General features: G+C 40.6%; 1 protein-coding gene across 3 annotated transcripts in view; it reads right to left on the reverse strand.

Moving 5' to 3' along the window:
* Positions 1-2,223: 2,223 nt before the first annotated feature.
* The window catches only part of LOC124285374 (hypoxia-inducible factor 1-alpha-like), an 87,312-nt gene continuing 65,883 nt past the window's right edge, over positions 2,224-23,652 (reverse strand). For 2 of the 3 annotated variants that reach the window (XM_046721596.1, XM_046721597.1), the window contains exons 5-15: positions 19,820-20,016; positions 16,199-16,305; positions 15,943-16,090; positions 15,306-15,472; positions 14,796-14,885; positions 10,320-10,456; positions 9,753-9,869; positions 9,345-9,460; positions 8,773-9,011; positions 6,064-6,281; positions 2,224-4,602 (exon numbers count right to left, since the gene is read on the reverse strand). In XM_046721596.1, the coding sequence (XP_046577552.1) occupies positions 4,450-4,602; positions 6,064-6,281; positions 8,773-9,011; positions 9,345-9,460; positions 9,753-9,869; positions 10,320-10,456; positions 14,796-14,885; positions 15,306-15,472; positions 15,943-16,090; positions 16,199-16,305; positions 19,820-20,016 (1,689 nt within the window). In that variant the 3' untranslated portion in view covers positions 2,224-4,449. The remainder of the gene's footprint in view (positions 4,603-6,063; positions 6,282-8,772; positions 9,012-9,344; positions 9,461-9,752; positions 9,870-10,319; positions 10,457-14,795; positions 14,886-15,305; positions 15,473-15,942; positions 16,091-16,198; positions 16,306-19,819; positions 20,017-23,652) is intronic. The other variant, XM_046721598.1, reaches the window with a different exon arrangement.

Raw genomic sequence — 23,652 nt, forward strand, 5'->3', positions numbered from 1 at the left:
ATTTCCATACCATAAGAATTTTGTAGTGAAAAGAAAGGGTTGAAGAGAAACATAGCCAAGATTACCATGACATAATCTGGTTTATTTGAAGATGGAACAGGTTTGGAAAATGACATCATTTCATGCAAAAACATACGAATTTCACTTTTCTTGCACAGACTTAACTGTCCGTACCAAGCATACATTTTCTTCACGGAACTGAAGAATAATGTCTTGCAAGGTCACATACCGACTTTGGGTGAAATTGGGTTTAACGCCGTGCATGAGAATATTTCGCTCATATCACGACGTGCATGTGTGTGTATGTGTATGTGCACCTGCTTGTACTAGCCAAGACTTAAACTGGTTTTATAGTGCTAGCCCACTGAGATACCATGCCGCAGTGAAGCAAGAATACACCACTCAGACACATTATACTGACTCCGAGCCGACCAGTCCTTGATGTACCCATTAATGCCGAGCGCCGGGCAGGGACCAACAAGTACCATATTTAAACGTCTTTTGGTATGACGCGGTCGGGGATCGAACGGGGACGCTCTAACCACTAGTACTACACCACGGAGGCTGTCCCAAATTGAAAGGAGAGAGTCTGACATGGTATCAACCATGTTGGGCTATGAAATTTCACGTGCATTGCGCGCCCTTGCAGGTGCATTGAATATCTCCACCAAAAATAATGCAATACATTATGATGCAAAATGTTAATACACGTAAATCATTCAGAAAATGCTCTGCTTTCTTAATTCACAGAATTATAGGTCGATGAATCAGGTGTTGTTTAATCAATTTCCATATGAACCTATTGCGACCGTCCTCGTGGTGTGGCGGACATTGGGGCTGTCCGGGTATGGGGATGGATCCCCGGGTGTGTCAGGCCAAAAGACATTGATACCAACTACAAGTTATCAGTGAAACGCATTTGTCCTTCTCGCATCTCATCAGTCAAGGGTTTCTTTCTGGTGTTCGTAACTTTGCTAAGTTGGTTTTAATGACTTGGTCCCCGTTCCACAAAGCGTTCGTAGCGCTAAGGTGATCGTAACTCCCATACTTTAACATACACTTACGACAGTCGTAGCGCGAAGGTGATCGTAACTCCCATACTTTAACATACACTTACGACTGTCGTAGCGCTAAGATGATCGTAACTCCCATACTTTAACATACACTTACGACTGTCGTAGCGCTAAGATGATCGTAACTCCCATACTTTAACATAGACTTACGACAGTCTTAGCGCTAAGATGATCGTAACTCCCATACTTTAACACACACTTACGACTGTCGTAGCGCTAAGATGATCGTAACTCCCATACTTTAACATACACTTACGACTGTCGTAGCGCCAAGATGATCGTAACTCCCATACTTTATCATACACACCTACGACTGTCGTAGCGCTATGGATCTAGGCCTAGATTTTCGAAGCTCTCTTAGCGCTAAGATAGTCGTAATAAGTGTCATACATTAACATTAACTTACGACTATCTTAGCGCTAAGAGAGCTTCGAAAATCTAGGCCCTGGACTGTACGACTCTGACAATATATTGCAATGATTACGCTCCCATTATAGTATATATTGACATGTTTGTTGTCACCTTCTGAAGCTGTTTCATGATTGTGTTTCTGTTGACTACCGATACGCGAAGTAGTTGTTTGAAGCGCCTGTAAAAGGTAACTATTTCGACTTCCGTATGAATGGGTTAAAATATCGATAGAATAAAACCATACAATATAGTTGCTGGTATCTGTATGTTTGAAGTGCCACTGTAGGGTCTTCAGATAGGAGTATTGACATGCCTCCATCTCATAATATTTACACATGTATCAACATTTATTCTGTCAGTGAGTGAGGGGAAGAACGCATTCTACAGGTGTGTAAGGGGTGTATCTTCCAGATGTGTCGCTTTGGGCTATGTCAAACAGGTGTGTCCGTTTAGTGGTGTCTGAAAGTGGTGTCTCAAATCTACGCTGGTCCTGTGCTCCCTGACTAGTAAAGATTCAACAGGACCACTAAATTTGCAGTGGTTCTGGTAGCCACTGAATTGTGTATTGATAGTAAAGCAAATCTACAAATGTTATTTTGGACCCCTGAAGTACAGACAGGTCCACCAATTATTGTCCACTCACTGGTCCTGTAGTCTAGTGGGAAATTTTGAAAGGTTTCTTTGCCAACAAAGGTGTCTCCAAGCATCATGGTACTCCTGCATAACAACAGTACAACACTGGAATAAAGATGACTTTATTTCTATCATAGTAATACCATTAATAACACACTGTGTCAAATATTTGTAACAAAATGCATCTGAAAAATATGGGAGAATATTAAAAATATGCAGGTATGAGTGACGCTCTCTGTTGAGAGAGTGATTTCAAAAACGTTCTAAACATGACCAAAATGAAACCAATCGTAAGAAATCTAGTTTGTATATATAGTCCAATTCTAACAAATCAAACCAAATCCAATAAAAAATACTCCTCCCTCCCATATCAACGCCATCAAAACATGAATTTTCAAGACATTAAAAACAGTACAAATTTTACAATTCTGCAGCATGATCTTCAGAACAATATTGCCAATATGAGAGCCAAGGGATGAAATTCAGTGTAATCTGTGTCCAATACACTCAGCTACATTCTTCATAGCAGAAACTACTGAACATAGCAACAATTGTTTTACAGCAACGCCAACGTACTGTGAGATGAGATGAGACTAGATCATGGCAAAGTTAAGTATATGAGAATTCAACTACTGCACAGGAAGAACAGTTTTGTCATTTTTGTGCTGTTTCCATGAAATTATATACCAGCTGAGTCCATGAAATCATATTCCAGCTGAGTATCAACTGCCAATACTTCATTTTTGATTGGGTGAAATTCAGGCATATTAATCATATTTTGTTACCATGGTAATGCTGGCAGTGAGCTTGGTCCCACTACGCTCTAAGATATACCACATTCTGTACTACAAATCATTCTCTTTTTTTTGGACATTTTACGGTATAATATTAATATATATTTCATAATACAACAGATAACAACATGATAATGTCTGTTTGACATGAAAGTGCCAAACCAGACACAGAATGGCACAATGGTGGTCAAATACAGTGATTAAGATTCTTTATAAAGCACATCAACATGCTCTATACATCATATCCAGACCAACAATACTGGTCCCTGCTCCATAAAGTGATGAGAGAGTTAAGGGGATCACATTCTTCCAATGAAGTCATAGTTCTTGACTCCCTGTGTGGGGCTTGGGTTGACCCAGATGGGAAGATGTTCCTGCAGTTCAGTCTACTGAACACAGACTTATGACAGAATCACTTTGTGGAACAAGGCCCAGGTCGGCCTTGAAAAAGCATTCTATCTGAAGAAACAATCAAATGTCAGTCAGCCCAAGGAAATTGTTGTTTTCTAAGACTAGTCTGGACAAAATTGAGTTAATGGGTGCTAGACTGAGACAAAAAGGTCTAATATCTTTGATTACTGACACTGGTTCATAACCTTAGCACTCAATAATAATGAGAATCATTGCGGACTACCATCATTGAAAGTTTACATGTCAATTGATTTAGTAGTCTCAGGCTAGCAGACCAGCATGAATTTCAAAGGCTGTTGCTATTGTCTACAAATAAAACTGTGCACATTAAATAAAACACATAACAAGGTAGGTAAATCCTTCGTCAGTCTGAATATTTCCAAATTTCAGCTTCATTATAGATTTAATAAATTGTACTACCCCCTTTAACTTCATCCCTTATTGATTTCGAACTTGCTATGTCAAGATGCAGAAGACAATTTTACAAAATGAATACAATAATTCATTTTTATATTTTGATTTGTTTTCCCCATTCAAAACAAATTTCATCTGTTGAATAAAGCTGTCTTGGAAATAAAATGAAATATAAAAAGGTTATGGATGACTGATGATGGATGGACCATGTCCACTGACCTTTTGTCCAAGTGAGCTGGAAAAGAATTCCTCTTCACCTCTCTCACATCAACTGTCGCTGATGCAAAAACATGACAAAAGACTACTTTGTGCAGAATTAAAGCATCCATGGTCATAATGAAAGCAAAATAATGATTCTTTGAAGCTAAAGAGAACATCAAGAGATTAAACCTCTTGTTGAAACAAATTCACTCTGCAGTCCACTGAACAAGAACACTTTCCAATATAGCAAAAGTGTCCGCAGCAAAATACCAATAAAACACATGACATGGTTACACGGGAAACAATCAAGAATAAGTAAACCAATATTAGTGCTTGTTTACACTGGCTAGGGAAGATATTCAAATCTCATTTATCCAAGATGTCTGCCGGGGGCAGCCTATTGTACTATCCTACAAGCGTGCAGATCAGTGCTATCCAGTAGCTGCACAATTGGTGGCAAGTTGCTTCCCCACGCCTTTGACGTGTTCCTCCTCCTCGAGGTTCCGGGTTGGCTACATGGCGGCAGTCATGTTACGCTTGTTGAGCCGACAGTCTGCATCGAGGGCGGATCGCAGATCCTCGCCTTGAAGGAGATGATGAGATTGCGTCGGAGCGTTTACTTCACAGTCTTGGCGAGTCAAATCCGTGAACAAATTATGTTTCAACTGAAATAAGAACATCAACATAGCTGTATATGGTACAAGAAATGTGTGAATCCCAGGGCTAATTGTTACATTTCCTGGTTTGTGGTCATGATACCCATGTTCTTAAACATACCAGACTGTAACCTTTATTCCAAGATTACGCTGATATGACACTTTGTATAACTACTATCCTGCTCAAGGTCACGGTGACACCAAGTCTCCACCATCATGAACATACATTTGTATCTGTACAGCCAATGAATGAATACATTCAATGCTGAAAAAAGTAGTTTCTAAATAAATTAGTGAGCTGGGTTTTAACACCACTTTGAACTGTATTTAAGGTATATTGCAAATTATTAATAAGCACAATATGTGGACAAAAAGCAATGAAGATCTCAGACATATACCCCAAGTAGAGGATTCTGGCAACCAGACAGGTTGAAATACCAAGATTAACACACCAGCCATGCTTACTTCATGTCACAGAGGCCTTTGACAACAAAATGAGAAAGGTTTCTTGCTTGTCAGACTTGTAAAGTCTGATCCAGTGATCGTTTTTCAGTTGGCCATGTGCTGCACAATTCTATAGGGCCTGTAACTCTCGCGAGGCGCTACTTCCGGTACTAAGCTGGTTCCCGACTCCCTTTGCATGCGCGAACTTGCGATTTGTGAGATGGAGACCAGCTTACTTCCGGTACCAGATTTCTGGTGACAAGCGTATATTCAAGAACCACTTCTGGTTCCAAATTGCGCGACCACCAAATATGACTTTACATAATAAGTTTAAAGTACAGTAACTACAGAGTCATACCGAGTTGTATCCTTGTTAACCTGCCCCTGCAGTGTTAAGGGTGTAACAGTATTTGTCACACTGTGTAATTTTAACTATCAGAGTGCCGTTGTACATAGTGATCTTGTAAGGTGATTGTAACTCCTTCACCGTAACATTAATGTGTTTAATATAATTATTTTCACTTAAAAGTATTTTAACTACATTCAACAAACGTAAAATTCCTTTCTTGGAAATTGACTTTATGTATCTAGCAAAATGATAAATGTATTCACAAATAATTGCGATAAATATTTTCATTACGCTTGCCCTTTAATTATTTCCTGTTACGGTGGAGTGAGTGCGTGTGTTAAATTTTACATCACATCGGCAATATTCCAGGAGGAGTTGGACCAGTAGACACAGCATAGTATTTCAACAATCATACAAAGGACACTCAACTGGCTTCCACTTCGGCCACTGGCGCATCATTGAAAGTTTCAATAAGTACTGATGTCATGCTTTGGAAAATTTCAGTAGCCTTGTGACAGGAAATATGTTTCGGGCTTTATCGCAAATTAAAATGAAGGAAATATTTTAATGGAAACAAAACTTTCACTTCGAAGCACTGCCCTGAAAAACAAGGAAAAACAATAATATCTTTCACCCTAACCCATATGACTGTCTCAAATTTTCAAGTCCATTCTTACCCCATGCATTCGTTGGAGAGATGAGTTGACTTTGTAACCATGGTTACGATCTTCACCAGTGAGTAATAAATTAAGTAATACGCTTTCCTTGCTGGGCAAACCTTCTGGAAGACAAAATGGATTTACGCTGAAGCGACAGCTTTTGCCCGGTATCATGGACCTCATAGGGGGAGGTGGCAGGAACAGCCTTTGGAATTGCCTGCTTGGAGTGGGCATGACTGAAAGAACAAACAGCCTCCAAGAATCTAGGACGACCATCACTTGTCAGAATGGTGAGTTTTGGAAGATGCAGGGATTATTGGCATGCCAAATACTAAAGCCAAAAAAGCGTTTCTGTGGTTACTGACAGTGATGGCAATTATCCAGGTTATTGTTTTAGAACATTCCGATGTGTCAAAAGGTTTAAGATTAGTCAACCAATTTGCTATAAGTTTCCATGGTTACTGATAGGGATGGCATACATTTGTGTTAATTATTACATCATTCACAGCATCAAAAGGGTCAAGGTCAGTCAAAAAGATATAAGTTTCCATGGTAACAGACAGGGATGGCATTCATCAGTGTTATTGTTTTACATATGGACATGTCAAAAGGACAAGGGTAAGTCAGCGAACGTTACGTTTCCATGGTTACATGACATGGATGGCATTCAACAATGTTATCATTTGGAACAACATTCGCAAGAGTAAGTTATCATAGCAGCAGGCATTCCCAAGGCTGTTAAAAAGGTTAATATCATTCAACAGCATATCAGAATATATAAGATCAAGATAATTTGCAAGACACATCATGAAAAAAGTTTTACTCATCATGCAATTTCACACATTGTCATGCAAGCATTCAACATTTGTAGTGCGTACATACATCATGCCTGTTTCAGACGAGGTTTAAACTCCTCCACACTTCTCTGTGTTCTACATGTCAGATGAATGTTATTCAACATGCAACAGAGCAAGTGAGCTGGAGTTGAACAACAACAAGGAACTAACAACATTCAGGGGCACTTACCAGATACAATTCAAATGCTATCTTTTACAGCATTCTTAATTTGCTATTTCGTAAAACTCTACCCTGTGTGAATATTCTGGCGAAATCCATATGGTTTCTATACAAAGTGACATCTTCATATTGAAATAGAACTCAATTATTAGATGATTTGTCACTGCTCCATGGCAACAGATATTTGTCTACCCTTGTAACTGTTTCTCTCAGCTTCTGCATCATAAGGTTAGACTCTTGGATGAACAGAACATGCTCTGGTAATGTTTCAGCAGGTATCAGCAGTGCAACAGATATCAAAACAGGATTGATGCCAAACAGAGAAAGTTCCCTAATACATGTGGAAGTTGAGGATATAAGCAAAGATGAGCTTGGTCCCAACTCTTTGACCAGGTGTACATTGCACCGAATTATTTTTTGCTTTCTTCACTTGGAAATATTCAATTTTACAACAAAAAATAGAAAAATAATTAGATACAAACTTGAAAAACAAAACCATCATCAAAGATTGAATCTGATATTCCAAAACAAATGCTGTCCAAATTTAACACAGTTAAATACATTTCGCAGGATATCAAAGTTGCACATATAATTCATGACCGACCATTTGAAATTCCTTGATGGGAAGGAGGCAAAAATAATAATGCATCCGACTTGAAGAAATGGGAAACTGTCTGCCACAAAACTATTACACAGTTGCAAGGAGTTTTTAAGAAAAATGTATTTAGACTCGCAGTTTTAATTGAAATTATCTCATTTAGAACCTGAAGCTGAAAACCTGCACATTTTCCATATGGATTCCCTCCCCAAATTCAAACAGCCCATCTGAATGCCCTAATATCAAATGGTTGGTCCCTTGTGAGTGAACTGACACATGCGGGACAATGAACATGATGCAATGTACTCCACCACGCTGCTTACATAAACTACAGTGCTCAAACACTATAATGTGCAAGGATTCTATTGCATGAAAATATTTACATCTGTAAATTTACTGAACTTGAAATTGGCTTAATGCCCCATAAAAATTAATTTTGTCAGTTAACATTGAAACATTGCTCATCCCGATAGCACCGTTTCCAGTACCACAATCAACAACTGATGGGAATGATGTCATGAAAGTGAAATTTCAACGGTTCAGATGCTCCTAGAAGCAGGTGGGACTTCCAGGGGAACAGGTTTCAATGTTCACTCACAACAAAATGAAAGCCTTCAGTATAAAATTGGTAAACTTAAGTTAATGGAACTGACATCACAGGGATTCCTCTAGGATACGAGAGTTACTTTTTTCAAATGGAGGATTTGTAAAATGCTTTCAGAGTTATTTTGACACCGCATTCAATACATCAATTATGATATTCCTCTTTCTCCATTTTGGCTCTGTTGTTAGAGGAACAAAAGTCACTCTGACCAAATCATCAGGCTAGTTTTTGCTGTTTGAATAAAATGGAAACTTTTCTCCCGAATAGGCAATGTCATTTGGGGATTTTTTACAGACAATTGCAGCAGACTTATTGTTCAAAAATTGGCCTCTGTGTTGGCCTAGATAAATCCCCGGAGTGATCAATGACATACTTCCATCATTTACTTCTACAGAGAATAATCTTGTGTCTAATGACCCTTCATACAAACGTAAGTACTTACATATATAATGAGCAAAGTTTAATTGTTTTAATATTTATGTTAAAAACCTTCAGACATTCCTCTCACCTCCAAGCAAGGGCCTCGGATCATTCCGTTTTACTGCTTTCGCAACAGGAGGCCCTTTTTCCAGGCTATTCATGTCCAGAGGCCGTTTGACTTGTAGTAACATGGTGTCAGGTGGCTGTTCTATGCTTGCGACCACTGTACTTCCTCCAATCATGTCTCGAACACTTGGTTGCATGGGGCGGCGAGGGATTTCGAAAGCATTCTTGTCCATAAACACAGACTCGGTTCGACCGAATAGTCTACAAACCATGTTGATTAATTACTTAAAAGTATCATCACCTATGTTAAACAACATACAATCCATCAACATTCCGTATATGTCGTTATAAAATTTTACAGAAAAATAAATCGTAAGAATATTTTATGACTCATCAGAAGGATAAAATTATGAAAAGTGAAAACAGAAAACAGTTAGAGTGGGAGTTGTTTGAATGCAACCCAAAGAGTTACTCCCCTTCTTATAGTAATCTACTTGAACGTTTATTTCATTACAGGAATTTGTCTTGGTCCAAAATCATGTTGGACACTGTCCAACCAGCTCTACAACAGTAGTACTGAGTAATGTGACTCACCCTGGGTTGAAGTCGTTCTGCAGTGAGAAGAGCGAGTCTGTACTGGGCGGCACAAGACTGAAGTCCTCGTCAGCATTCATCGGGATGTATGGGGCTCTCATGTTCAGGTCGACATCCTACATACAACAGTCACGTCAGGGGTAAATATACTCCTCAACTTAGATAGGATAATCAGCTATGTCCTATTTAAATATACACTCGACATCTGACAGTCACTGTAAGGTGCAAAGAAGAATACAAATATTTACTCTGGATAACACTTGGCTGTTTGATTTGCAGCAAGATTCTAAAATGACGCTTGCAGTTAGGCAAGATAACTAATTGCTGACTGCAGTAGAGCAATGTAACACAATGTTGTTTGTAGCAGAGAAGGATTTAACAGCACATGCTATCAATCCTGTAACTCACCTCCATGTCACTGTCAGAGCCTCCCTTCTGCGTGGTGTCCATTGTTGAGAAGAATTTGTCCATTAGATCTACGTCAGTGGGACTGGCTATTGTCTGGTACTCATCGGGGCTCTGAATCTGGACATCAGAAAGTGGGCTACACTTATCATCAGTACTTGAAACAATGTTCATACAGAGCTGGACTTGCCCTGACTGAAAAAGAGGCTGATTTCCCAGGGCAGACTTCAACCAGGTGTGTGTAAGAGAGAGGCAGGCTTCCCTGGTGTGAGAGACTTGGCAGACTTACACCAGGCCCCGATTTCTCGAAACAAACAAACAAATGCATTCCACAGAATGAACTGAAATTGGTATTAAACTCAAACTATAGAAGACAATTTGAGTTTGGTGGGTAGATTACTTAAGTTGTTTGTGCTTTTATATTTTGAAAATGCAGTTGAGTTAAAACTTCAGCTGTTTCAAATTGTGAAACTCAGTTTGAGATTTGAGTAAAAACTTCAGTTTGTTTCTAGAAATCCAGGCCAGGTGTGTGAGAGAAAGAGGCAGACTTCCCTGGTGTGAGAGACTTACCCTGGGTGACAGTGATGCAGGTGAGGGGTTGTTGCTGTTGAACTCCTGATTGCGGTGAACGTCTCTGGGTACAGGATCAGGCTCCTCCTTACACATTGGAGGAGGCAAATCCTTATCCATGCATGCGAAATCAGCAACTGTAAATAAACAGTTAACATCAAATAACTTGCTGCTAACTGTTATATCACAGAGTAATGAATATTTAAACACTCAAAGCATGCATAGAATCTAACCATTTAGCGAGGAGATGGACTTTGGGAGAAGTCTAACCAGTCAGCTGACTGGGCGGAAGAAGATTAACCAGTCTGATTGCTGCTAGTGGCAAGAGTTGGTGGGAGGTGTTGAGTCTGGGAAGTGTCTAACCAGTCAGTTGGATGTTGGTGGGAGGAGTCTAACCAGTCAGCAGGCTGTTGGTTTGGAGGAGTCTAACCAGTCAGCTGGTTGTTGGGAGGAGTCTAACCAGTCAGCTGGTTGTTGGTGGGAGGAGTCTAACCAGTCAGTTGGATGTTGGTGGGAGGAGTCTAACCAGTCAGCTGGCTGTTGGTTTGGAGGAGTCTAACCAGTCAGCTGGCTGTTGGTGGGAGGAGTCTAACCAGTCAGCTGGCTGTTGGTGAGAGGAGTCTAACCAGTCAGCAGGCTGTTGGTGGGAGGAGTCTAACCAGTCAGTTGGATGTTGGTGGGAGGAGTCTAACCAGTCAGCAGGCTGTTGGTGAGAGGAGTCTAACCAGTCAGCAGGCTGTTGGTTTGGAGGAGTCTAACCAGTCAGCAGGCTGTTGGTTTGGAGGAGTCTAACCAGTCAGCAGGCTGTTGGTTTGGAGGAGTCTAACCAGTCAGCAGGCTGTTGGTTTGGAGGAGTCTAACCAGTCAGCAGGCTGTTGGTGGGAGGAGTCTAACCAGTCAGCAGGCTGTTGGTTTGGAGGAGTCTAACCAGTCAGCAGGCTGTTGGTTTGGAGGAATCTAACCAGTCAGCTGGCTGTTGGTGGGAGGAGTCTAACCAGTCAGCTGGCTGTTGGTGGGAGGAATCTAACCAGTCAGCAGGCTGTTGGTTTGGAGGAGTCTAACCAGTCAGCAGGCTGTTGGTTTGGAGGAGTCTAACCAGTCAGCAGGCTGTTGGTGAGAGGAATCTAACCAGTCAGCAGGCTGTTGGTTTGGAGGAGTCTAACCAGTCAGCAGGCTGTTGGTGGGAGGAGTCTAACCAGTCAGCTGGCTGTTGGTGGGAGGAATCTAACCAGTCAGTTGGATGTTGGTTTGGAGGAGTCTAACCAGTCAGCAGGCTGTTGGTTTGGAGGAGTCTAACCAGTCAGCAGGCTGTTGGTGGGAGGAATCTAACCAGTCAGTTGGATGTTGGTGGGAGGAGTTTAACCAGTCAGCAGGCTGTTGGTGAGAGGAATCTAACCAGTCAGCAGGCTGTTGGTTTGGAGGAGTCTAACCAGTCAGCAGGCTGTTGGTGGGAGGAGTCTAACCAGTCAGCTGGCTGTTGGTGGGAGGAATCTAACCAGTCAGCTGGCTGTTGGTGGGAGGAGTCTAACCAGTCAGCAGGCTGTTGGTTTGGAGGAGTCTAACCAGTCAGCAGGCTGTTGGTTTGGAGGAGTCTAACCAGTCAGCAGGCTGTTGGTTTGGAGGAATCTTACCAGTCAGCAGGCTGTTGGTTTGGAGGAGTCTAACCAGTCAGCAGGCTGTTGGTGGGAGGAGTCTAACCAGTCAGCAGGCTGTTGGTGGGAGGAATCTAACCAGTCAGCTGGCTGTTGGTGGGAGGAATCTAACCAGTCAGCAGGCTGTTGGTGGGAGGAATCTAACCAGTCAGCAGGCTGTTGGTTTGGAGGAGTCTAACCAGTCAGCAGGCTGTTGGTTTGGAGGAGTCTAACCAGTCAGCAGGCTGTTGGTGGGAGGAATCTAACCAGTCAGTTGGATGTTGGTGGGAGGAGTCTAACCAGTCAGCAGGCTGTTGGTGAGAGGAATCTAACCAGTCAGCAGGCTGTTGGTTTGGAGGAGTCTAACCAGTCAGCAGGCTGTTGGTGGGAGGAGTCTAACCAGTCAGCTGGCTGTTGGTGGGAGGAATCTAACCAGTCAGCTGGCTGTTGGTGGGAGGAGTCTAACCAGTCAGCAGGCTGTTGGTTTGGAGGAGTCTAACCAGTCAGCAGGCTGTTGGTTTGGATGAGTCTAACCAGTCAGCAGGCTGTTGGTTTGGAGGAATCTAACCAGTCAGCAGGCTGTTGGTTTGGAGGAGTCTAACCAGTCAGCAGGCTGTTGGTGGGAGGAGTCTAACCAGTCAGCTGGCTGTTGGTGGGAGGAATCTAACCAGTCAGCTGGCTGTTGGTTGGAGGAATCTAACCAGTCAGCAGGCTGTTGGTGGGAGGAATCTAACCAGTCAGCAGGCTGTTGGTTTGGAGGAGTCTAACCAGTCAGCTGGCTGTTGGTGGGAGGAATCTAACCAGTCAGCTGGCTGTTGGTGAGAGGAATCTAACCAGTCAGCAGGCTGTTGGTGAGAGGAATCTAACCAGTCAGCTGGCTGTTGGTGGGAGGAATCTAACCAGTCAGCTGGCTGTTGGTGGGAGGAATCTAACCAGTCAGCAGGCTGTTGGTGGGAGGAATCTAACCAGTCAGCAGGCTGTTGGTGGGAGGAGTCTAACCAGTCAGCAGGCTGTTGGTGAGAGGAATCTAACCAGTCAGCAGGCTGTTGGTGGGAGGAATCTAACCAGTCAGCTGGCTGTTGGTGGGAGGAGTCTAACCAGTCAGCAGGCTGTTGGTTTGGAGGAATCTAACCAGTCAGCAGGCTGTTGGTGGGAGGAATCTAACCAGTCAGCAGGCTGTTGGTTTGGAGGAGTCTAACCAGTCAGCTGGCTGTTGGTGGGAGGAATCTAACCAGTCAGCTGGCTGTTGGTGGGAGGAATCTAACCAGTCAGCAGGCTGTTGGTTTGGAGGAGTCTAACCAGTCAGCTGGCTGTTGGTGGGAGGAATCTAACCAGTCAGTTGGATGTTGGTTTGGAGGAGTCTAACCAGTCAGCAGGCTGTTGGTGAGAGGAATCTAACCAGTCAGCAGGCTGTTGGTTTGGAGGAGTCTAACCAGTCAGCAGGCTGTTGGTGGGAGGAGTCTAACCAGTCAGCTGGCTGTTGGTGGGAGGAGTCTAACCAGTCAGCTGGCTGTTGGTGGGAGGAATCTAACCAGTCAGCTGGCTGTTGGTGGGAGGAGTCTAACCAGTCAGCAGGCTGTTGGTGGGAGGAATCTAACCAGTCAGCAGGCTGTTGGTGGGAGGAGTCTAACCAGTCAGTTGGATGTTGGTGGGAGGAGTCTAACCAGTCAGCAGGCTGTTGGTGAGAGGAGTCTAACCAGTCAGCAGGCTGTTGGTTTGGAGGAGTCTAACCAGTCAGCAGGCTGTTGGTTTGGAGGAGTCTAACCAGTCAGCAGGCTGTTGGTTTGGAGGAGTCTAACCAGTCAGCAGGCTGTTGGTTTGGAGGAGTCTAACCAGTCAGCAGGCTGTTGGTGAGAGGAATCTAACCAGTCAGCAGGCTGTTGGTTTGGAGGAGTCTAACCAGTCAGCAGGCTGTTGGTGGGAGGAGTCTAACCAGTCAGCTGGCTGTTGGTGGGAGGAATCTAACCAGTCAGTTGGATGTTGGTGGGAGGAGTCTAACCAGTCAGCAGGCTGTTGGTTTGGAGGAGTCTAACCAGTCAGCAGGCTGTTGGTTTGGAGGAGTCTAACCAGTCAGCAGGCTGTTGGTGAGAGGAATCTAACCAGTCAGCAGGCTGTTGGTTTGGAGGAGTCTAACCAGTCAGCAGGCTGTTGGTGGGAGGAATCTAACCAGTCAGTTGGATGTTGGTGGGAGGAGTCTAACCAGTCAGCTGACTGTTGGTGGGAGGAATCTAACCAGTCAGTTGGATGTTGGTGGGAGGAGTCTAACCAGTCAGCTGACTGTTGGTGAGAGGAGTCTAACCAGTCAGCAGGCTGTTGGTGGGAGGAGTCTAACCAGTCAGCTGGCTGTTGGTGGGAGGAGTCTAACCAGTCAGCTGGCTGTTGGTGGGAGGAGTCTAACCAGTCAGTTGGATGTTGGTGGGAGGAGTCTAACCAGTCAGCTGGCTGTTGGTGGGAGGAGTCTAACCAGTCAGTTGGATGTTGGTGGGAGGAGTCTAACCAGTCAGTTGGTTGTTGGTAGGTGGAGACTAGGTGGAGTCTAACCAGTCAGTTGGTTGTTGGTAGGTGGAGACTAGGTGGAGTCTAACCAGTCAGTTGGATGTTGGTGGGAGGAGTCTAACCAGTCAGTTGGATGTTGGTGGGAGGAGTCTAACCAATCAGTTGGTTGTTGGTAGGTGGAGACTAGGTGGAGTCTAACCAGTCAGTTGGTTGTTGGTAGGTGGAGACTAGGTGGAGTCTAACCAGTCAGTTGGCTGTTGGTAGGTGGAGACTAGGTGGAGTCTAACCAGTCAGTTGGCTGTTGGTAGGTGGAGACTAGGAGGAGTCTAACCAGTCAAGAGTTACTCACCCTGGGAGTAGACAGGGTATCCGAGCTGGACACAGCCGTCTCCAGCTGTAGGGGCCAAGTAGGACAGATCAGCAGGCTCATTGTTGACCACTGTAATACAACACTTATAGCATGTAGTCCCAGCATTTACATTACAGCTTTGAGAAATATTAAAGCAACATCAGAATAACGCGGGAAAACCAGAAACTGGCTTCACACACATTTTCCCATGTGGGGAATAAAACCCAGATCTTTGGCATGACGAGCAACCGCTTTAACCACAAGGCTACCCCACCACTCTGTAGGGAATCAAAGCCAGATCTTCAGCATGAAGAATTAATGCCATAACTACTTGGCTACGTTACCACACACCATACACACACACACATATATATATATATATATATATATATATATATATATATATACAGTCAATAAATCTCATTTCTAACTATTAAATATTCCTGAACGTTTTTGTATTGTTTTGCTGATTGAATTCTGATCTGCACTACAACATGTAGAGCAACCTACAGGTTATGTTGTTCTTGAGTTCCTCAGGAACAAAGTAGTTCTGCTCCATGTCCTTTGTCCTGGGTCCGAATATCTTGTCCGTGCTCTGCTCCATCTTGAAGGACAAGAGGTCCTCAGCTGTTTGCTGCTGAACTTCTGACAAAATCATGTTCTTCTCCTGAATGGCACTGAACACACAAGGGGGTTCAAATAATCATGTGTCCATCTATACCTTATATTATGTAACTGCATTATGGTCAAATAGGCCGACATAACACAATAAAATCAGTCTGTCTGTCAAATAATCATGTGACTCTCACAAGATCTTGTGCGGGGTCACATTCAACAAAGTGTTCTTAGCATTACGATAATGATTGTAAGCTTCATTAAAGCATGGGATTTATGATCATATTAGTGCCAAGAACTTCATGTAAGTCCGTTCTTTTTAATGAAAAAAACATACTGGTAAAAATGACTCTCTGAACGGGCTAGTTTTTCTGCAATCTCACAGTTGACGTCATAGGTATCTACGACAATATTGAAAGCCATAAGTATTGGCGAAGTACTGATCAGGAGATAGTGGGCAGATAACTCACAGGAGTTATCCCTTACCAGGGGACATGGTGGGCAGAGACGAACCAATGGGGTTAACCCTTACCTGAGGACATAGTGGACGCACACAACCCACTGGGGCTTCTGTGTGCGGTTGTTGTAGATGATAGTTCCCTGTGTGATGACCCAGGCGTAGCCTCCATTCTTGGCCAGGAACCGATACTGACCAGTCATAGTTTGTCCCTTGGCAAACACTGTGAGATAAAACGAAATCATGAAATCCACATTTAACATACAAGACTCAAATGATATAGGTTTCAGTTTGAAACTACAAGGTTAAAAATTCTGCTTCTTGTACTTACGATCTTTGAAAGCTTTCTCCACAATTTCACTGTCTAGTGCATGATGGTAGTTGTAGAGAGATTTGCCAATCAGGTTCTCATTGTTGTATCCAATCAGGTCCTGGATTCTAAAAAATTTAATGAAACGTGTCCATTACATCACCCATTTTTGGAAAAGATAATAGAGTAAGTGAGTGAGTTGGGTTTTATGCTGCCTTTAGCAATATTCCAGCAATATCACAACAGAAAATGGGAGGAATTAAGAAGAGACAAACTAACTTAAAATATATATACATATTCACTGCTTACTGCAATTATACATTTCGCATATTTTCCAAACTTGGATTACTGAGGATCCCTCCTTATGTCTGTCACATACTGATGCTCATGCTATCAGCTTCAGGTTTGTTGATTGAAATTCTGTTATATACAGGCTACAGTAGTATACCTTATTGTAACACTACACAACAAGTATTCACCAACTAAAACACTCCCTGGGTCAAGGCCATGGTGTACTGATCAGAGGTTTCAAATGAAAATATCCTTCTTCCTTAAATGTGTTGTGTTAGACTTTACTGAGTAAGGGTTACAACTTGACTGCTGAAGAACACTTAAGGCAATAAAAGTATTTTGAGCACAAAACAACTGGGAAAAAGTGCATTGGCCAAGTATATATTTACAGACTTTTAATTAGAGGAATCAAGGTCTGGAAAAGAAAAGAAATGTACAAATATTAATGACATCACAGAATAATTTCTTGAGCTCTTGACTTGTCCCATTTTCAATACTCAAGGTCAAGGGGTCTGTCTGAAACCTATCCCCATATCATTAGAACATATACTTGAAATTATTTGATTTCATAAGTATAAATTCCCAGTTATCAAACTACCTACTTAGGGGACTAATCTTACATCTTACATAATCAGTGTTCAGCAATGTGTACCATGTGCTCTGTAACCTATCAAAGTGAAATCAGATTGAGTTCCTTGCATATTCAGACAGAATCAAAATTTCTTTAAAGAATTGGCTAAAATAAATGTATTCTTTCATTTTCAGCCTATTTGAAAAATATAAGGTGGGAGGCAATGTATTTTCCATATTCTGTTGGTTCTTAAAAAATGAAGAAAAAAAACTGCCCAAAGTACGTATGCATATTAACTGTCAACAGATGTAATTAACATGAGGAACGAATACTTGGTAAAGCTATGTGTATTGTGTATTTCATCAAGTACATAGTGGGGAAGGACAGTGATTCGCTTCCTTCAGGTACTTCTCCACACTGACTGGGGACAGAAGCATCAGGTGAGGCATGCTCTTGGGTACCAAGATGGATGAGACGAAAATCTGTTATTTTGTATTTATGTGAAGATCCAGGTTAGAATTAAACTTCAGCAATCCATTCTTGCTGTAAGAAACGTGTGAAGATCCAGGTTAGAATTGGTCTTCAGCAATCCATGCTTGTTGTAAGAGTGGACTAACAGGATTGGGTGGTCAGGCTCGCTGACTTGGTCGACACATGTCATCATATCAGAATTGCGTAGAATGATACTCATGCTGTTGATCACTGGATTGTCTGGTCCAGACTTGATTATAATAGCTGGAATATTGTTGAGTGCGGCGTTGAGCAACAATCAATCAAACACTTGCTGTAAGAAGCATTTACAGGATTGGGCAGTCGGGTTCTCTGAGTGAGTGAGTGAGTTAAGATTTAAAGTCACATCGGCAATATTTCAGCCATATCATGACTTCGGGTTCTCTGACTTGGTTGATGGTATCACTGTATGCCAAAACTGAACATTGATGCTCATGATGCCAATCACTGGATTGTCAGGCTGAGACTGATCATTTACAGAACACCATCAATAACCAAACTATCTCCGAGTGCAGTGCTTACCAAGAAACAAATATCTCACTGACGAGAAGAATATTTACGTGGTCATATATTGACATATTTTTCTGTAAAATGATTAACATTTCTTTTTTATTTCTAGGTGTTCTAATGACCATTGTTCCAACAGCTGCCACGACTACGTAACATGACAAGACATTGTCAGTTAGAATGCATCTGCATCAGTAAGAATGAATTTGACTACTTGACAGTGTGTCTGTCTTGAGAGCTCTACGCACATACATATCTCACACTGTGTGACGCAGTCGTCTGGCCATGCAGGAAATGAAGGCATGCGATTATGTCACCTGATTTGACTGTGCTGAGACGTAAACATGTTTGTGAGTTTTAATACAATAAACACACTGTCCATGGATGTTATCTGGGATGACATAGTTGCTTTCTAAAATGGGTTTAAGGCCTGTGCCATGAATAGAAAAGCCTGTGGGACATTGTCTATGTTTACCCAATGATCACGCTTTTATAGTCCTGTTTCCTAGCTTGAAGTTTAGTTGGATGAATCAGTTATTATGTTTAACATCATTAATAAAGCTATTAAATAAAAGTGTATATTACCATCATTATTATATTAATGATCACAAATCACAAGAATCAACATCATTTTCATAATTGTTTAAAGTTTAAACTTCTATATATTTCTAAATCAAGGACAAAGTTATCTCCGTTATAGTTACTCCTATTGTATCCTAGCAACTGTATTTAAGGCTCTCTTTGGATAAATATTGAAAACTTATCATCTACTGAAACAAATCAAAACAAGTCTTATGGAAAGCACTTCAGGATTCCATATCTGTCATCTGTAATATGCCTAAGAACATTGCAAGAACCTTTGCCTGATTATCCTCAAAGAATATAAAAATATGTTGCTAAGGGTCTGTAGCTCACTATTCATAATCAATGTGAGATGAATACATATATAGTGAAGTCTCTAACCATATGGTAGTGAAAGTGTAGCTGTCATGTGTTAATGCACAATAATATCAGTTCATGTGAAAAGACATTGATCTAAGTGTAACAACAGAGTTCAGATTTCATAACAAATAGTCATGTGTTAACTGATTAATGCAATGTCAGCAATTGCCACTGAAGAGTGCCGATGATGGTAAAAACAAACAATTATTTACAATCAAGTTTTAGCAAATTCAGGGGATATTGTTTAAACAAGTTTCTTTTCAATTTTAAGAAAAAGATGAAATTTTCATGGCCATCTTTTGAGGAGATTGAGAGAATGACTGTGTCTAAACTATAGTAGAATATATGCTGAACACATGTAAAACATACAACATAATTTCTATATTTGATGAAAAGAAACATTTCTATTTACACTGTAAGGAGACCCAGTGTGATCGGATATTCGCTATCATCCCCCTTTTTTATTGACTTTCTTGCCATGCTATGTCCTCTCTCCTGAGAAGTGGCAAAGCTAGACTTGCTGTAAACAGCCTTGACCTATCTGTCGTCACCCACATCTGACACACATCAATAGTGACTTATGACACCCTGAGTAGACGACCTTGACCTACCTGTCATCACCCACATCTGACACACATCAATAGTGACTTGTGACACCCTGAGTAGACGACCTTGACCTACCTGTCATCACCCACATCAGACACACATCAATAGTGACTTATGACACCCTGAGTAGACGACCTTGACCTACCTGTCATCACCCACATCTGACACACATCAATAGTGACTTATGACACCCTGAGTAGACGACCTTGACCTACCTGTCGTCACAGTAGGTGAAGCTCATGTTCATGTTGTGTTTGCTGAGAAAAGTGCTGCTGTCAAGGGGGACCTCGATGTTTGCGGGGTGGGGGATGGGCTCCCCAACGGCCAGCAGGTAGGGGTACATGGAGGCATCGTCAGAGTCCTTCTTGCTCTTCGTCTTGGCCACAACCAGCCTTCCTGTGCACTTGATCACCTGGCATGGAAGAGCAACAAAATGACTTTTCCATGGCAACCAAAGTGCCTGATAATAAAAACAACAACCCCAAAAACCCATCAATTCTGACAATGTAGTATGGTCTCCAAGACATTTACCTCTTTCATCAAACACATGATTACAGATAAGCTGCTGTTAAACCTTAGATTGCATTTAGTTTAAGCAACAGGTAACAACCTCTATATCAAAAGTATAGTATGTTTATCCTCTCTCTATATATAACACCAATATTCATAACATTTCTTGATGTTCTGACCTTGTTATTATTACTCTGTTTATTCTTTGTTAGCTTAGAAATAGATTTAATGTTATTTACTTGAAAACTTTAAGTGTTCTGACGATCTGTAAAGCCATAAAGAATTTGATCACTACTTTGAATTCAATACAGTTTGTCCATAAAACCACTGTGAAAGGTATTGACAGCATGCTTGGAATATCACTGAAGAAGATTGAAATTAACCTAATCCCAGCAGGCACATCAACGTTGTTTCAACGTTGAGAATAGGTTGATCCTCAACGTTGAAAATAGATTGAAAATAGGTTGTATATGAAAGTTTTTTTGACGTAGATATCCGACGTGGAATCAACGTTGAAGTTTGACCGATTATCAACGTTGAAAAAAGGTTGATCCTCAACGTTGAAAATAGATTGAAAATAGGTTGTATATGAAAGTTTTTTTGACGTAGATATCCGACGTGGAATCAACGTTGAAGTTTGACCTATTATCAACGTTGAGAATAGGTTGATCCTCAACGTTGAAAATAGATTGAAAATAGGTTGTATATGAAAGTTTTTGGCGTAGATATCCGGCGATGGAATCAACGTTGAAGTCTGACATATTATTAACGTTGAAAATGGGTTGTTCCGTGGTTGTGTCTGGGAGGTATTACGCTTTCCTGTAAATAGACTCGCATTTCATCTTTAAACTACAATAAAGTAGCACCAAACTCCTGCATCCAGCTAAAATACCCCAAAAGCTACCTGCAATAAACAGTGTTCAAACAGAAAAGTGCAGTAAAAATATTTACCTGATAAAATACTTGGTTAAAATTCCACATTCAATATAATGTTCATTTAAGTTTTATGTCAGTTGGACATTATAATTCCAGTAAGAAGAAAAGAGTATTCCAAATTTAGAAAAACTATTTACTGTTGTATTGTTACCTTGAAAAGGTGAAAATTGTCCCGAAGACATTTTGTCTGAATTTCAGCTCTTAGACAGACCCTGAATAAACACAATGCAATTACTTTCACCATGAAAGGGATCCAAGATGACCAGGAACTATACCTGAAGACAGCACATAAAACAAGTCACTTTTCATGAAATCTTTATGAACACACACGCTTACACAGAAAGCGTGGTTTAATGCATAATGTAAAACATCACACATGACATAGTCTGTAGGTGATCTCGGTTGTGCTAATAACACAATATCATCTGCATATAGCATCAAAGTGACATTTACGCCACCAATTTCAATACCACAGTTCAGATTTTTCAACACAATTACAACTCCAAAACACAATTATCAGCTCCTCTTCTTTCTGCCACTCCTGCCTGGCGGTCAGGTGGATACTTCAGAAGCGTTCCTAACTCTTTCTTGAAATTTGCTTCGGATGCATTCCCATCTCATTCCCTTGACATAGGACACATTCTGAAATTTTATATTTAAATACATGAATAAGTTATATGGAAGATATATTGTCTTAAATGATTCAAGTATCTGTTTAATCAATCACTTGAAAGGTTCATTTCACTGCTGTAACTTGGCATGTGAACATATGAACAGCATCAATACAAAATATGACGAAAAGTGTAAACAATTTATATTTTCAACCGAAGGAATGGAAGTTTTCTTAAACATTTTCAAAGAAAATCCTCAATTGCAAGTTGATTATTTAATTAGACTATTAGACTAGATTATTGAATGAACTAGATGAATTAGACGATGCTTTACTGTCATATATTATTTGCTATGGTCATGATGAAAATGCTGCACTTGGTAATTAACTTACCAGAGATGATTGAATACAACCTTGTATTCTTAAAAGAAAACTTGCCGTTTTGCCCATCAACATTCATTCTTGACATCAAATTGTTTGACATTGTCCTGCAAAATAATGGAAGATTTTTGTTATTCTGTCAGATTTAGTTTTCTTTAGAGATTCTCGGAAATGTTGATTATTTCAAATTAATAGGAGTTGATCTGATGTAGCAATTTTGCTACCAGGAGTCATAAATTGTAACAAAAGCCATTTTACATTAAATGATAAGAAAACAAAATGGGTGGTGGTTCACAGGTCAAAGAACAAGTCTATTGTGGGAGGTCTCCCAACACCATTTGTTCCCAAACACAAGGAAGTATGGATCATGGAGTTCTGAAAACAATAATGAGCTCTCATAAGTATACAATATATTCTCTATTATCTACTCTCTCTCTCTCTTTGTCATTTGTACACTCATAAAACTCAGATAAATAACTTTTATAATTCATAAATGTTTACACTTAATCTCTTATAGGAAGCAGCTTTAGAAAATCTCTCATATAATGAATTATGTATGCGTATTATCTATGACGCCATAACTATGCTTCTCTGAATCATGAACAATAAAATAATGAGATTAAACTCTACATTGCCAGAAATAATCTATTATACCATGAATAATAAGACATTGAATAACATCTCTTACAACTCCAATCTACACTCAAAAAGACTTAAATGTACTCGTAAACAAACATCGCTGGCTAACGCAAATTCTTGGAAACAGTGCATCTCTGACTCTCAATTCCAAGAAATGGAAGTCCTACTCTATTTGACCAAAGGGGTGACAGGTGGCCAAAACATATTGAAATGTAGGTCATACACTGAAAATAACTCTGATTTAAAACACTACAAATATACACCTTCTCTCTAATATACTCGATAGATGATCTTAAGAAGGGAATAAAATGCTGATATCTAACAACACCTGTACTTTAAATAAAGGGCTCTTCCAAATCTCAGTATGTTTCACTGCACACATATTAGATTGCAAATAATGAAAAACCTACCCTTTGACAATAATAAAAAACATCATATTCAAATTCTACAGCTGACCAAATACCTGAAGAGTGTGTTTCCCAGCAATAAACATCTCTAATATCTATAAATGTATGACTTCTGTCCTCTCGTGCTATCTTGCATCCAGCTGTTTTGTGAAAAACAATATGAAAGCCAAGCAAGGGAGTGCTCATTAAACTAAACATCTCGGGAGAAATCATTGTCAATTTTTCCTTAAATGATCAACCTTAATATATAAATGAAAATAAAGACCAACTATTATCACCAAAAAGACCAAACATTATCACAAATATTCAAAACAGGTGGTAATGAAAGAGCATTATCATCTTTCTCTTAAACTTTGTGGTGGATATACTGGAAACAAGTGAAATGTTAAAAACGTGTTACCTTAGCCTTGCTCCTTTTATGTGATCCACAAAATTGCTGCCACCCAGTCTTCAAGATGAGATTTCTGCAAATTCCATTAAAATAATCTTATTTCATAATTAAATGTTCCTTACATTAAAATTACTTCTTTGGTATGTAAGATTTTAACCTTAAGAGACATGAATT

This window comes from Haliotis rubra, unplaced genomic scaffold, assembly GCF_003918875.1.
Source record: "Haliotis rubra isolate DU_JTF1 unplaced genomic scaffold, ASM391887v1 Scf36, whole genome shotgun sequence".
In the NCBI taxonomy this organism is placed as follows: domain Eukaryota; kingdom Metazoa; phylum Mollusca; class Gastropoda; order Lepetellida; family Haliotidae; genus Haliotis; species Haliotis rubra.